Source organism: Ursus americanus, chromosome 13, assembly GCF_024610735.1.
Source record: "Ursus americanus isolate L20-20 chromosome 13, mUrsAme1.1.p, whole genome shotgun sequence".
Taxonomy (NCBI): domain Eukaryota; kingdom Metazoa; phylum Chordata; class Mammalia; order Carnivora; family Ursidae; genus Ursus; species Ursus americanus.
Window position 1 is genome coordinate 65206342 of NC_142139.1, and position 16303 is coordinate 65222644.

The following is a 16303-nucleotide window of genomic DNA, read 5'->3' on the forward strand; positions in this document are numbered from 1 at the left end:
CACTCCTCAGCAAATGCGTTTTCTTGTTTAAGTACCGTCCCCACCAACACCCCTCTCCCCCACAAAGCATAACGTCACCGTGTTTGCTTTGCGGGGGGGAGGTGAATCTTTGCCAACAGATGTAATTCTCAGATTGGTGGGGCCTTTGGAGGAGGGTTGGAAGCCAGTTCCCCTTGGGGGAAGGGCCAGTCTGGAAGGGCCGCCCTGCTTCGTTGGGCACTTTACTTTTTCCATGTGGGTGAAAAAAAGTCCTGATTCTTCATACTCCACAGATCCAAAGGCCAAATATTTGCTGTCTGCCCTGCTTTTTCCATCTCAGGTAGAGGTGGCAGCCCTTCCTGGCTCCTGGGAAGGATGAGGGAAGACCTTGGACAGAGGTGTCCTGGAAATCAACCCTCGTCTTCCCCCGCAGCCCTGCAGCCCGCGCCCCTGGGATGTTACAGGAGATCACGGCAGCTTTCCCTGAGCCTGGAGGACAAATACATGAGAGCTGCCCCCAAGGCTTCAGTGGACAGGAATTTGGCTCCACATGGTTGGTGAGGCTGTTGGTTGAGAACGGAGGTGAGAGGCGCAGACCTTGGGAACCCAGGGAGGGAGCCCACAGCCTTCCAGCCAGCAGGCCAGGAGGACCCAGAGACCTGCTGCCTGGTACAGCCCGTCCTCCTCCAAATATTCATCCACACCAGCTTGTTTCTCTCCACTCAGAGAAATGGAACTGCCTTGCTGAGTTTCAGAAAGGCAGGTCATGTGCTTCTAACTCCCTCCTCTATGGGAGAAGGGTGTCGCCTCCATTTCAGAGGACTTCTGTCCTGCCTGTCTTACCCTCACCAGATTTTCTCTTACAGTGCTTGTCAAGAGTGGTGGTGGAGCCAAACCACTTTGAGTATGTATGGCATCTTATCATCATCATTAAGGTCCAGAGCAGTGTGGGCCCCAAGCCTGTGGCGAGATGTGGTCTAAGACCCTTCCAGAGGCTTCTGGGTAATGACCTGCCCCAGGCCGGCTAACGGGGGTGGGTACAGCTCCATAGATGTGGTAGCTGAGAGCAGAAGCTTCGTGGGTGAGGCTCCTCTGTGCAGCCAAGGCAACTCCCTGGGGTTGATTATAACTTGCTTCCTCATCCCACACAGCCCAAGACATGGTGAGGCCATTGGGAAGCACACACAGAGGGGCCAGAGGCCAGAGGGAAGGAGGCGACAGAGAGGCAGGGGTATATTAGCCAGTGCTCTGGCCTGGAAGCCAGGCCCCTGGGCTCTGGCCCCCTTGACTAGCCGTGACTCTTAAGCAAGTTCCCTCTCCTATCCATAGGACCAGTAACATAACTGGTAGAGCCCAGTGCAAAATGAAAGCGTGAGGGGACCCCTACGGTGAAACGTTATTAAGAATTTCAAAACATTAAACCTAGTATGAGGCCTTCCGAGCGCGGGGACCTGTGGAGAGGCACCCAGGTCTGCATACCCGTGAAGCCTGCTTCGACCTGTTTGGGCCTCAGTTTCTTCAACTATACGACACGGAGGCTGTGTTCAGTCAGAAGTTTGTCTGTGAGCCCTTTCTTCACAGCAACCCTCAGCCCCTTCTATGTAAAAGACACAAACAGAGCTGCTTCTTCAACAACACCTGAGAGTAGAGTTTAAAGCCCTTTAGATGATCTCGAAGGTCGTTTTCAGTCCCCACATTCAGTAAGTCCGAGAAGTGGGGAGGTGCTCACTTCCCCGAACACCTGCCTGAGGTGCAAGGGAAGGATTACTGACAAGCACAGAAGAGAGCATTAAAAACCCCAAAGGTTCCCTGTGCCATAGGATGAATCCAATGTTTGCTGCTCCCCTAGACTGAAAATGAGTGTTAAGACAAAGCGTGTTCTTTCCCAGGGCTCAAGAAAGCCAGGCCCAGGTATGAGCACCTGGGACCAAGTTCTTGTGTCCATCCCAGGACCTGGCTGCAAGGGCTATGGTGGGGATGACCCAGGGCCCTGGGGAGAGCTCAGGCCTGGACCACGGGCCTTCCCCAGCTGCTGTGTCCCTGGGAGGTCAGAGGGTGGGTCAGCCAGGGTTCAGAGGTCAGTAAGGGCAGGGTCTGGGCTGAGGGACTTGGACACAACAGGTCTCTCCTGAGGAAGGGGCTGAAGCTCCTGGAGGAGAATCCTAGGCCTGGTCCCCCCGCAGAAGGCTAGGTAGGGGCTGCAGAAGCCTCTGAGATGGGTCCCCTGGATGGGGATTTAACATGGCCAGAAGGTTGGGCTGGTGGCATCTTTTTGCGATGACCGGTTAAAGGGATCAGAAACTTCTCTGGAATTTCCAGCTGTTCTTAGGGATGAAGCAACGCAGAGTGAGAAGAGGACTGTGAAGGGGGCTGTGTGTGAACTCTCCCCCTCCTCCGTCTCCTCTCCCCCTCCTCTAGACTTCAGGGCTCCCTCGGTCCTCCCCATCAATGCCTTCCGCAGGGGCTCAGAAGGGCCCGGAGAGCACCGAGCTCGCTCCGGGTAGTCGTCCCCTCCGCAGCCCCGCCGGCAGGAGCGGCGCCCGCCGTGCCCCGGACGCGATGGGTCGGGGATGCCGGGGGTCAGCCGGGGGTCTCCTCGGCCCTCGCGCGCTCGGCGCTTACCTTTCATGGTCCCTCCTGCGGGGCCTCGGGAGCGCCCCGGGGTGGCGGCTCGAGCTGCCGAGTGGCCAGGGGTGAAGCCCGCGGCTCGTCGGCCAGCGCCCGCTCGCCGCCCTACGCGCCGCCAGCTCGAGCGCCCGGCTGCGGAGGCGGCGCGCCGAGGGGAGGGTCCGCGGGGTCGCAGCCGGGGGGCGCCGGGCCGCCCATCCCGCCGCCGCCGCCGCCGCCCGCGCGCTTCCCGCTGGAGGCCGGCGAGGTCTGCGGCCGGCCCGCGGCCCGCGCTCCCCGCCTCCCGCCTCCCCCTCGCTCGCTGGCGCGCGCTCCCTCCCTCCTCGTCACTCCCTGGGCCCCGGCCCAGCTCCACTTCCTCGGTAGTTTCAAAACTGCCGCGGCCGGGCCTCTTTGTGCCGCCGCGGGTCCCCGACCCCGCCCGCCGTGCGTCCGCGGCGCCCCGGGGAGCGCGCGGGGCACCCCCCCCCCCGCCCCGAGCCCGCCCTGGGGGCCGCCTTGTGGCTGGGCTGGGCCGGGGGTGGGGGAGAGGCTATCAGCCCGGGGCGGTCTCCTCACCCCTGTCGCAGGGGTAGAGGGGCTGGGGGAAACCAGGGTCCCCGGCTTCCAGCCCGGGTTTGCCAGGGACTGTCCCCGCCTCAGCCCTGGAATTCCGCATCCCCGCCAGCCCCTCAGCCCCGGGAAGGCCAGCGAGGTTGGTCACCCCAGCTCTGCCGCGCTGGGTGAGTGCCTTTGGGGGCCACTTCAGGTCTCCAAACCTCGGTTTTCTGCAGGAGGGAGTTGGGCCCCAGGCGCTCCCAAGTGCTGTGATTTTGTACAATGACATCGGAGGGAAACTGACCTCAAGCCAGGAGTGGTGACTCTTGTCAGTGGCTCTCCTCTGGGGTCCAGACCTGTCAGTCTTCATTCATGGAACATTTCCCGACAACTTCCACGTACCAGCTTCTGCGCCCAGCTCTGGGAGCGTGAGGAATACTCCGTGAGGTTGCGTCTGGCGAGGAAAACCAACAATGAAACAAGAAATGGTGCTGAGGTGTGATGAACGCTGTAACAGGATAGCGAAGGGAGAGAGGGGACCGCGGTGTGGGGGCAACCTGGCTTGGCCTTTCCCCACATCCCCACACTTCCAGGCCCACCCCCGTTTGGCGTTTAGAGTAAAGTAGGTAGAGACAAAGCAGAGACACTTTCTTCTAAGCCAGGAGCTGAGAAGGGGCCCGGCACAGCCACGGTTCACAAACCCCAGCCTGTCCCAAAGGGTGATGTTCAGCCATCTCTAATGGGCTCCACCTGGCTGGAGCAGCACATTCTCTCCGTTCTCTCAAGGCAAGCTCGCCGCAGCCTCTAGAGCAGGAGCCAGGACCCATGGTGCCCATTGTACAGAGGTGGAGACTGAGCTTCAGAGACGCTGTGGCCCACCTCGCGGTAGTTCACGATGTACTCCTTGAACCTGGATTCCGAGTGCACCTCAGCCTCCTGGGATTGCGGCATGGACCCGGGGAGCTGCTTCCTAAATACCAGGGCGATATTCACATCAAACGACTCCTGACCTCGGTTACGGGTGTGTCAATGTATTTAGTCTTCGCAGCAGCCTTATGAGACAAGCACAACTACTGTCCTCATTTTCTAGTGGAGGAAACGGAGGGAAGGAGAGATGAATCAAGTGCTGACTGTCACATAGCTAGTAAGTGGCAGTCTTGGGACTTGAACCATGCAGGCTAAATCCGGTGCTCGTGTGGATAGCTGCCTCTCATAAAGACACTCAAATATGTATTGACAGGAAGAACAAGCAAATGGCCTTTGGTTTTCTCCATGCTTTCTTTAGTTGGCTTGATCCAAGATGTTCAGTGACAAAAAGGGCCTAACCCTGAGGTGAGGGAGTGCCCCCCCCACTCCCTGCCCCTTTGGCTTTGGAGGATGTATACGGTCTCTGGTATTGCTACGATATGCAAATGCATCAGCAAACATCAGCAAAGAAATGAAGTAGGCCTGCGTCTGGCTGCAGATGGGTCCTGGGTGAGTAGGGCTGGACCCCAGCCCTGAAGAGGTTCAGAGGATGAACTCCAGTCCGGAAAGGACGCGGGGGAGAGGGGGCCTAGCGCTCTGGAGTGGCAGGAAAGAGCTGGAGATAGGTTGGCAGGCGGGAGAGGTCAGAGCACTGAAATGGTTCAGAGGGAAGGCAGAGAGATAAGGATAAAGGATGGTCACAGATCACAGATCAAGAAAGGAGGAGACAGGGATTTCCTAGAAATTACACCAGCTCTTGGGTGAAAGCCTTCAGCTTCAATTTCAGGCATCTTCTACCAACAGCCAGAGGGATGGACCCAGGGTCAACCGAAACAACCTCTTAGCTCCCCCATCCCAGCCCCACCCCAAGAGACCAGATGATGAGGGGCTATCAGGATGGAGCTCAGGCTGGGACTTGGGCACAGAGGCACAGACAACACAGGCGGGGTGGGGTAGGGTGGGATAGAGAGAAATGCTTAATAACTTGGACTGGGGGTGGGTGCATTTGACTGTGACACGTGAGCCATACTTCAGCTGGAAGACAAAGGAAATCGCTATAGGGCAGAGGTCATGTAGAGGGGGAAAAAACCAGAATCACTAATGATGGAACCCTCTGTATTAATGAAGGAGAGAGTCTCACGTCAGTTCTTGAGCAGTGCTGTGCTTTGCTCAGAACAGAATCCCCCAGGGAGCTCCGCCAGACTTGCTTTTGTCTTTTCTACTTCAGGTACAAACATCTCTTTCTCCGAAAGCTCAATTTCTCCCTCTGTGCCTTTGATCCTTTCCCCTCCCATCCTGTTCTTCACCAGCACTAGGACGTTGCTTCCACTTTTTCTTCTTCAGATGTAGCTTCAACCCACAATGTTTGCTAAAATTGCTTCCTTCCTCTTAGTTGCCAAGATAATAGCCTTTTTTAAAACTTGTATCCTCTTCGACTATTTTGTAGACTCGACACTGTATTAGTCAGGGTTCTCCAAAGAAACAGAACAAATAGCTAGGAAGCTGGAGACCCAGGGAAGAGTTAATGTTGCAGCTCAAGTCCAAAGGCAGTCTACCGACAGAATTCCCTCTTTCTCTGGGGAGGTCAGTCTTTTTTTCTATTAAGGTCTTCAACTGATTAGATAAGGCCCCCCATAGGATGGAAGGTAATCTGCTTGACTCAAAATCTACTGATTTGAATGTTAACCTCAACCGAAAAAACACCTTCCCAGAAGCATCTACAATAATGTTTGATCAAATATCTGAGTACTGCAGCCTAGCCAAGTTGACATGTAAAATTAACCATCACAAACACCATTAGCAGTTCCTTCTTGAAGCTCTCTTCTCCCCTGGTTTCTCTGATCCTACATACTTCTGGTTCTTCTAAGATTCTTTGGCTTCTCTTTCTCTAATAGCTTCTCCTATTCAGTATATTTTCTAAATATAGGCATTCCCTCTCCTGATGCTAGTCAGTGTAAGTAATACTCACTGCTGTGACAACAACCTCTATATCCCACTATCTTAATACAACAAAAGTTCATTTCTCACTCACATCACAATTCCGTGTGGGTGGGGCAGTCTCCAGATGCTGACCCAGGGACCCAGGGACCTTCCATCTTGTTTTACCACTGTCGTCAACATGTGGCTCTAAGGTTGCTGCAAAAGGGCAGAGAGGATGGAGGACCACGCATGGGAGGATTTTGTGGGCAGGGCTGGCGAAAAGCACTTCTACCCATATTCTACTGGCCAGAGCCTACCTAACAGCGAGGGGGCTTGAAAACAGTGAGCCGTGGGCCCCTGATGGAGAATAAAGCACAGATCGGAGTTGGGGGGTTGGCATTCTCCCACACAGTCCACCCTCCTGGCCACCAAACGTCTGTTTGCTTCTTTGTCTTCACACATAAAGCACATTCATTCCCCCCCCCCCAGGGTGGGGGTTCAACTCCACGCCCCACCTGGTCATTGCATCGAGCTCACAGCTTGGGCTCTCCCTGTGATTCTGTTTTTTCTGTCAGATCGGAAGTGGCTCCAATCTCAAATGGAAGAACATGGATCAGATAACCATAATAAAAACGTCCATTTGGAAAAGGGAAGAGAGAGAAAGACAGAGTAGCTATAGGTCTGTGGATATTTTGAGGCCCTCTCAGATGCTGTAAAGGCCCCTAACCCTGGGATAGGGCAAGGTCTTTACTTAGGCCCTCGTTCAACTCTCTGCAGGAGCTCTCTTGTTTATTATATCCTAGGCTATGTTCTCTAGAAGGTTCTTTCTGACCCGTTACCCTCTTTGTATACATCTGAAGTAGGTGCTGGGGGCTGAGTCTTCCCTAGAGTTGCTCAGTTCTCCCAACCCACTTCCTTCTGGAGCAGGGTTATTTTACAGCTCCAATAGTTGAGATAAAAGGTAAAAGTCTGGGCATATGGGGCTTTTTTATGTGTTCAGTTGGTTTTGGGTTTTTTGGGGTGTGTTTGTATATGATCAAGGTCCCTCAAAATTTTAGCTAAGTCTCATCTATTTGCTTCTAGTCGATTCCATGGGCTAGTGACCACACCTTGAGTTTTTCCTAGACATAATTTCCAAACCTGCTTTATTTCCTTGTTTCTGTCCTCTGTGCCTCTTTCTATCTCTCAAAGGGCAGGTTGCTACTTTGATGCTACAAGACTTGACCGGGAAGGTCATATCCTTAATCTGATCTTTCACCAAGGCTGGGTCTTAATGGGCTTTTTCTGCTGTTTGGGATCTAGAAGCCCTTGGTGTTTTCCACCCTATCAGGCTTAAATTTTCTGAACTTTCTCTATTCCCTTTGACTTCTCTTTGCCAACCATCCACTTCTCCTGAGCTCCTCTTTGTCTTAGATTGCTTTGCCAAATACAGCCAACAGCAGAGAACATTCACTATCACTTTGATTCTTTCCAACAAATGCCCCTGAGCGTTAGTAGGCTTGTGGTCTGCCGTCCTAGATAACATGGACACAGGTTACCAAATACGTCGCCACTGCATAATAAAGATTTTCATATTTTCAGCCTCTAATAGCAGGTTCTTTGCATCCTGCTACCCAGTTCCTAAGCTATGCTACATTCTCGTGTTTTTATCACCGTGGCATCCCATTTCAAGATCGTTTCTGTAGGAGTTCGAGCAAGTGGCGCTCGCACTGATAAACAACGACAAGACTTTAATGACAGCACAGCAGTACCTTATTTCCCACGTGTATCGCAATCCACTGCAGGTTAGGTGGCTCCCTTACAAACGGTGGCTGGAGGGTCCAGGCTTCCTCCGGCCTGCGATGCTGCCATCTTCAGTAAGTAGCCTCCCAGGTTGATGGAGAATGGAAAGAAAGACTGGAGGATTGGGGGTTGGACATTAGCACGGCACAGACCTAGAAGAGGCACGCAGTCACTGTCAGCCCCATTCCACCGGCCAGATCTCAGTCACATGACCTCAACCAAAGGCAGGGGGGCAGGGAACTAGCCCTTAGCTGGGTTACCGCGAGGAGAGGGGGAGACATGGATACTGGTGAGCCCTCCAGTGCTTTAACAAACCCCTCTCCAACCCAGACCTTGGCAAGGTTTTCGGCCTTACCCCCTCAATGAGCTCTCTAATGCCATGGATTGAAACTCTTCACAGTGTTACCGCCTTGTTCATGCCTCCTTGTTACTCACCCAAATAATCATTCCTTGAAAGCTAAAGAGTGAACTATTTTTTGGAAAGCAGGTATGCTCTCCACCATACCATCAACGCTGCATGGGAGTAAATTTTTGAAAGGACACAAAGGGTCAATCCATGGTATTTCATAGCAGTGTTCCAGGAATGTTGGCCGTACAGGAAAATATAAATCCTATTTTCCTGTTGGATTCCATTTAAAATAAGAAATAGAATTTACTGGGGTGGGGGGGGGCGGGAATCCATCAATATTTTCAGTTTGAAGATGTTTGCCCAGAGAGGTGTTAAATTGGCCTTCTTTGACCCATTCTCTGAACTATGTGCTATTTTCACAATTCTTAAGTTTCCCCCTTTTTTAAAAAAAGATTTTATTTATTTATTTGACAGAGAGAGACACAGCCAGCGAGAGAGGGAACACAAGCAGGGGGAGTGGGAGAGGAAGACGCAGACTCTCAGCAGAGGAGCCTGATGTGGGGCTCAATCCCAGACCGCTGGGATCACGCACTGAGCTGAAGGCAGACGCTTAACGACTGAGCCACCCAGGCGCCCTAAGGTTCCTATCTTTGATTGCTTCCCCCCAGAAATTCACCTAAGATTTCTTCCATGTCTATGGATTCTTGCCTCACTTCATATATGTCAGTACTAGAATTTCTGAGAATGTATATATATGTAGTGGCCAAAAGGTGCCCTGCAATACCACCCTTTACCAGTAGGTGATGCTATATAATATGAATTCTTCTAGCCTGGAAATTCTTAAAGGGGCTTTATATTGTCAAATGAATACCATATTTTATGAACTCTGTACAGGTGAAGTTCAAAGAAAAGCAGTTTATTTTTATTTTTTAAAATATTTTCTTTTTAAAGTAATCCCTACACCCAACACTGGGCTTGAACTTAAAACCCCAAGATCAAGAGTCACATGTTTTACCCACTGAGCCAGCCAGGCACCCCTAAAGCAGTTTAATTACAGAGATGCATCAGAGCTTGAACAAATCTTTCAGATTAATGTAATAAGGTATTAGCAAAGATAAAGTACTTAGACTTTTCATCCGAATCAATTGTAACTTCAGGAAGAATGTGGCTGACTTCATTTGGGGCTGGATATAGATGAAAAAAGGAGCCTTGATGATGTGTAAGAAGGAGAAGCCTCTTTTAGCCAAGCCATCCACTGGATAATGGAAAGGGATCCCTGCAGAAATTCCATAATTTGGATCACTGCAAAGATGACGGGAAAAACCTCTGTTTCCAGGTAAAAAAGAATCATACATATTAAAATGGAAAGACCAGAGCTGGAGGGACATGAATGCTTTTGAGGAAGAGATTTTCCAAAGGATTTGGTACACAGCAATTTATTTATAGCAGGCCTTCAACAGGTTGGGCTTTTAATGTGATAAGAAGGGTCCTAATGGACATTCCTAACTGTACTCTGGATGGAGGAGACCCAGAAGGCATGCTTATTTCTTTGTTTCTCATTCAAAACTGGAAGAACAAATTCAGAACAACCTGGACAGTTGTTCACAGTACACTTATAAGATAAAATTCAAGAAAAAAAAGATAAAATTCAAGAAGAATAAATATAAACCCTACATTTAGATTCACCATCAGTCGCATTAACAAAATGAAGCTTAGCAATTCAGAGAAAAAGATGTAGTTGATATTTGGTCATGCATGGCTTTCATTCCCTTATTACGCAAACATGTAGCCAGGGGCTGTGCTAGTGCAGGGTAGGTTCCCTAGCCTTGTGGATATTACAGTTTTGATACGAATCAAAAATAGGATAAGACTACTGAAAAAAAACAAAATCCAAAACCCGGGGATCTTAGATCTCAATAATTGAAAAATTGATTTAGGTAATTTAACAAGTATTTATTAAGCACCTATTGCATGCTGGGCCATGTCTCAGAGAATGGGAGCACAAAGCTGAATGGAAGTGGGGGAACAGTTGAACTCTAATCGGATAAATTTCAGTATACTATACTTTGTCAAGATTTCTCTAACTTTTCCACCGCCACAATGACAGATGTAGCAAAAATGTCTTTGAAATCTTTCCTCTTATTTTGAAAAATGATGTAAAAGTTGCATGCCATATCACAACGAAATGATACTTGTTTGAATACAGAAGTAATGTTTTTCTGGATTGGGGGTGGGCGTGGCGGCAGCCTGGAGAGGAGGGAGGGTGGGGAATGTGGTGGAGGACTACTGCATTGGCACTTTTTGTACTATTTGATAAATTCAAATTATACACATATCTCGCTTTGATAAAAGAAAACTTCATTTAACAAAAATAATAGTTCCAATTACTTCTAGACCTATGTTATGCTTCCAAGTAGGAAGAAAGAATATAAAAGTGTAGAATTCTTCTAAAACCAGTATGTACATTCAGTGCAGTTATAATTACAATACCATTGTTTTTTCAAACTGGACAAAATCAGAGTTCATACTGAAGAATTAATGTCCAAGAAGAGCCAAGAAAATTTGTAAAGGAAGGGTGAGGGAGATTACCTTTTCAATATTAATTATTGTTTTAAAGCTATGTAATGAAAACAATATGTTACACAGGAATAAAAAATAAACCAAAGGAATAAGCTAAAAAGTCCTAAAACAGATCCAAATTTATTTGGGAAACTTCACCGATGACAAACTGGCATTTCAATTCAGCATGAATATGGTAGTTTATTTCATAAATCATGTTGGCATAATTGGCTGTACATCTGGGAAAAAATGAAGTTAGATCTTGCCTCACCTTCCTCCTCCACACACGCCATGCCACACACACACACACACCCCTACCGTGCACACACCATAAACACACACACATACACACACACTCTATGCCACACACACACACACACACACCCCACAAACACACACATTCCATTTGGATTAAATGTCTAAATACAAAAACTAACCGGAAGCTAGAAGAAAACCAGGAGATTAACTATCTATATTTTAGTAAGACATTCTTAAGCAGGTCAGGAGACCTCGACACTATAAAGGGAAAAGCCAATTTCACTACATAAGAATTTAAGAGCCTCCATAATCAAAGGTAAAAGACACATAATAACTTGGTAAAAAACCTTTGCAACACACTTAAGATCATTTTATTTAAACTGCTACTATAAATGGATAGGAAAAAGGGATCAAAGTCCAATAAAATGAGCAAACAATGTGAATAGGCGAGTCAGCGAAGAGGAAACTTCATTTAAGAATGAGTAGTTGAGGGGCACCTGGCTCGTCAGTCGGTGCAGTGTGTGACTGTTGATCTCGGGGTTGTGCCTTCAAGCCCCACGCTGGGTGTAGATTACTTAAACAGAACATCTTTAAAAAAATGATTCGTTGAAAACAATACACAGGCAAAGGGATTAAGGTGGCAAAATGTCATTTTCACAAACCAGATTGGCCAAAATTCAGAAGGCCAGTCTGATGATCACATGGGGAAAGGACATCGTCAGAGAGAGTGGATGTTACCACTACCTTTTGGGAAAACCATCAGGCAGTATAAATGTGCGTGAAGTCTATAAGTCTCCTTTCTCCTACACTATCCCTTTCACCCAGCAATCCCGGTTTGAGAGTCTACCTTATGCCAGTAAAGAAACCAACATATGAGGGATACCCGGGGAAGGCTGTCTATTGTGGCACAGTTTATAGTGACAGAAAAAAATCGGAATAGGGGAATGGCTGAGTAAAATATGTAGCTACGGAAAAGCATGGTTTGTATCTATCTACATATGACCTGGAGGGATAGCCATAATACCCGTGATAGTGTGGGAAAGAGCAAGCAATATGTACAATATGATTTTAAATTTATTTTTAAAAAGAAAAGAAAAAGGCCAAATCCCTTATTTGATTATATACGTAATATATATTATGTATATATATTATATATACAGACATACATTCTAAATATAAATTTATGTTTGAATGGACATCCATTACTTTCCAAGCATGCGATTTAGGGAGAAATTGAATAAAGACAGAAAGGAAGAAATGAAAGAAGGAAGACAAGGAAGGGAAATTGATTACTCTCTAAATATTAACTTTTCTCCCTAAATCTGAATATGACTGCAGTCGGTTACTTCTGTATCTTTGTGTGCTGTCAGCAGCCCACAGCCAGCCCCAGGGGTCAGTGTGAACCAATCTGAGAAGCACAGTGTGTTACAACATAATAGAAAAGTAAGCAGAGCGTGCCTTGGGGGCACAAGGAGCTTCGTATTAAATCACAAGTTGTGTCTTGCTGCCCTCCCGCCTGGCTGCCCAAAGCTGGGGCTTGTGTTTGTCCCTAAAGCCACACCAGAGGAGGAGGGACGAAATGGAACACCCTTGGGGCAGGGAGGGGCAGAGTGTGGCGTCTGGCAACCTTCTGGCAACCTCCCTCTACGAGAAGGGAGTGAAGGACCTGTATAAAGAAACAGGGGCACCTGGGACTCTTGATTTTGGTTCAGGTCATAATCTCAGGGTCCTGAGATGGAGACCCAGTTGGGCTCTGCGCTCAGCGCGGAGTCTGCTGGAGATTCTCTTTCTCCCTCTGCCCCTCCCCTAACGCATATTCTCTCTAAATAAATAAATAAATAAAATCCTTAAAAAAAAAAGGAAGGAAACATATCCAAGTTGAGATAGAATCATTGTTTTCAAATGTTTGAGGGGCTGTGCTGTAGAGGCGGGGTAACTTAACAAACAGCACCTTAGAAATAAGATGGGGGATGGAGAAGTGATAAAGGGGCAGATTTCGGCTCAGTGTAAGCAAAATTTGCTAAGATTCTTTTGACCCTTAATTTTGTCTTTTATAAAATAGAAGAATACCACATACTCTTAACAGTGACGTAGAGATACAGTGAGGATCAATGGGCACAGTGTAAGCCAGTAACTTGTAAACTGGAAAACAGTGGTCCTCAACTTTGGCTGTGCATGAAAACTACCTGGAGAGGGGCGCCTGGGTGGCTCAGTCGGTGAAGTGTCTGCCTTCAGCTCAGGTCATGATCCCAGGGTCCTGGGATCAAGTCTCACATTGGGCTCCCTGCAAAGCAGGGAGCCTGCTTCTCGTTCTGCAGCTCCCCCTGCTTGTGCTCTCCCTGTGTCTGTCTCTCTGATAAGTAAACAAAATCTTAAAACAACAACAACTACCTGGAGAATCTGAAAAGTCCTGATGCTTTCTCTGGCTGCACCCCAGCTTCATTCAATCATAACCTCTGGTGGTGGGACTCAGGCACTGGTAAGTTTTAAAGCTCCCCAGGTGATTCCATTGAAAACCACTGATCGAAAATAATTACTAGTTGGATTCCAGGTGGTTGTGGAAAAAGTAAGTTTGCCCTGAGACAGATCTGGGGGCCAATTTTTTAAAAATGCCCATTGGGGTGCCTGGGTAGCTCAGTCTGTTGAGTGGTTGACTCCTGATTTTGGCTCAGGTCATGATCTCTGGGTCCTGCAATCAAGCCGCATGTCAGGCTCTGCACTCAGCAGGGAGTCTGCTCCAGCATTTTCTTTCTCTCTCTCTTCCTCTGCTCCTCTCTCTCTTTCTCTCTGAAATAAATAAATAAATCTTTTAAAAATGCCCATTAATCAAAGAATTAGAGCTAAATGTTAGAATTGACCAACTCTGGAGTAAAATCTAGACCATGTAGTCAGTCAATAGCAAGTGTAGTAGTGAAGACAATTTAAGTATTTGTCTACTTAGAGGTCCATGATAAGCAACTTGGAGGAGGCTAGCTTCTTATCTTTTCCCAAAAAGGTATTCCCTAGATGGGAGGATAGGGAAATGTACCTGCCGCAGTGAAACTTTCTGTCCATTAGGGTGGTCCTGAAAAAGCATTCAGGACACCTCTGCATCAGCTGTGGGCTGAGTTTACTGTATACAATTGTATTATGCGTGATTTTTTTATAGGTCTGTAATTGATGGAATATACCCGTTCAATAATTCCAGCCTGGAGGGGCATTATTAATAGCAGGCCACGGGGTACTTATTGCTTTTGTCCATTTCTAGCTTGTTCCAGCTATGTCAGCAGTGGTCGGCCTGAGTCGGGCGGTGTGGCGGTGATGGGGATGCATGACAAAGATATCGCATAGCAGGGGAGAGATGGTGGGGCAAAGCATACAGAGATAAATCAGAGAAACCAATAAACATAAAGCTCTTTACTTTCCCCTTCCCCCCTCCCCATGGTCCCCTGTTCCAGGAAAAAAAAAATCAAGCTACAAACCCCAAACTGATTGCACAAGTCCAAGATGGGAGCAAAATGATTAAACAGCAGCGTCTGCCAAAAAGATGATGAATTCTATATGAATCAGCCAAGTGACTCAGCAGCTGAACAAAAGCTCGTCTAGAGCATTTGAGCAAGGGAAAAGGTGGTCAGCCCTCCCTGGTATTGGCGGGCTCACAGCTGGGCTCAGACGGTCAAGAGAGGCAAGGTCCAGAAGGCCAAAGGGCTGGGGAGGAACCTGAAAACAAGGACAGGGCAGGCAGCCACAAGCCTGGAGATCACTGGGAGAAGCAACTAGCTGCCTTCAAATATCTGAAGGACTAGCAGGGGGGAGATGGATTGGGTATTCCTGTATGGTTGCAAAGGACAGAACTGGGCTTGGGGCTGGCCCTTGCAAGAGCCAGACTCTGAGAACCTAATGCGATCAATAGCTTTTCTAGACAATTGTTTGCATACAGGTAGTAAGCTCCCAGGCATTGGGGGCATTCAAACAGAGGCAGGATGATCACCTGGGGGGAACGTTGCCGGTGGTGGTGGGGAGTCAGCACTGAAGTATGGTATGAAAGCTTTCAAAATTCGCACTTTCCCCCTTAAAGTTTAATCTTCTGAGCCCTGTTTGCTTAGTAGCTGGAGTAATCAAGTAATCATTCCCAGGGGACCACAGTCCTGGCTGTGAATTGTGTTATTTTCTTCCAAATCCCTTCTTCCTCTCCTCCCTTCCCCTCCTCCAGCTGACTAAGGCAGATCTCCTTGCCTGTCCTCCGAAGTCTGATTTTTACAAATATAATTATCACAGATTTCTGCCTCCTGTGCCGGATGAGGGGAGGGCACAGAACAGAAAAGTTACAAGGAGCGTGCTCAAAAACAGCTCCTGTGACCTCAGTCGTTGATATGCTAAGGAGGAGGCAGTTTCCATAGAAAATGTAGCTGTTACTGATAATTAGACTTTTTTTTTTTTTAAAGAAAAATGAAGGGAAGCCTCAGGAGAGAAATATTATTCCACTTTTTCACTGGATTTATTTTTTTTTCTGGGCCAATTTTCTCAACACTTGGCATTGTCTCAGGTGAGGTTGAACGGGACCTTGGAGATGACACCTACCTTCCAGATTCTTCATTGTCCACAGGGAAGAAACTGAGGCCCAGAGGGTCACCCAGCACCTTAGGGCAGAGCTGAGACTGTAGTCAGCTCAAGTGCCCCCACTCAAGTACCCCCACTTTGTCAGGCCTAGAAGTTCAGTCCATGCTCCCTCAGGAAAAGGGGTGGGGTCCCAGTTGTCCCCGGACTTTGGGCAACTAGGGACTGGGCCTCAAGCTGTATCTCTTGTGAGCAGTGAAGTTGTGAGCAGAAAAACTCAGCCCCTGACCATACAGGTCTCCCCTAAAGCCTTACAACTCACATGGTTTTCAAAGTCGGCCACCCAAATCAGGCTGCCTCCCCCCGCCATGCCTGTCCATCTCCCCCCATTGGTGTGAGAACCACCTTCAGGCAGCGTGACTTTTCACCTGGAGTGCAAATGTCCTGGGGGTCCAGAGTGGGTGGCTGTTTCCTTCCCAAGACGTAGCTATACATGAGGGGTGTCTGGGTTGGTGTCCTCCCTGCCAGGGGGTGGCGCAGAGCTCCCATCTCTCTGTCACACCAAAGCCCCCTGCCAAAGGGAGTCTAGAAATAAGCTCCTCCTGTCAGCAGAGGGAACTGAGACAAGCTGAGCTGAGTGAGCCCCCTTGGAAACAGGACCTGCACATAATTTGCAAGGCCGGGTGCAAGATGAAAATTTAGGAGCCCTTGTTCAACAACTATGAGGAATTTCAAGACTGCAGCGAGAGCCCTCAAGCCCAGTGTGGGGCTGCTGAGTCCCACACCATG

At 48.6% G+C, this 16303-nt stretch overlaps 1 protein-coding gene across 1 annotated transcript in view; it reads right to left on the reverse strand.

Moving 5' to 3' along the window:
* SCARA3 (scavenger receptor class A member 3) overlaps nucleotides 1-4095 on the reverse strand; it is a 47293-nt gene extending 43198 nt beyond the window's left edge. The window contains exons 1-2 of the mRNA XM_087866417.1: nucleotides 3968-4095; nucleotides 2602-3116 (exon numbers count right to left, since the gene is read on the reverse strand). Of these exons, the coding sequence (XP_087722543.1) occupies nucleotides 2602-3116; nucleotides 3968-4095 (643 nt within the window). The remainder of the gene's footprint in view (nucleotides 1-2601; nucleotides 3117-3967) is intronic.
* Nucleotides 4096-16303: the final 12208 nt, after the last annotated feature.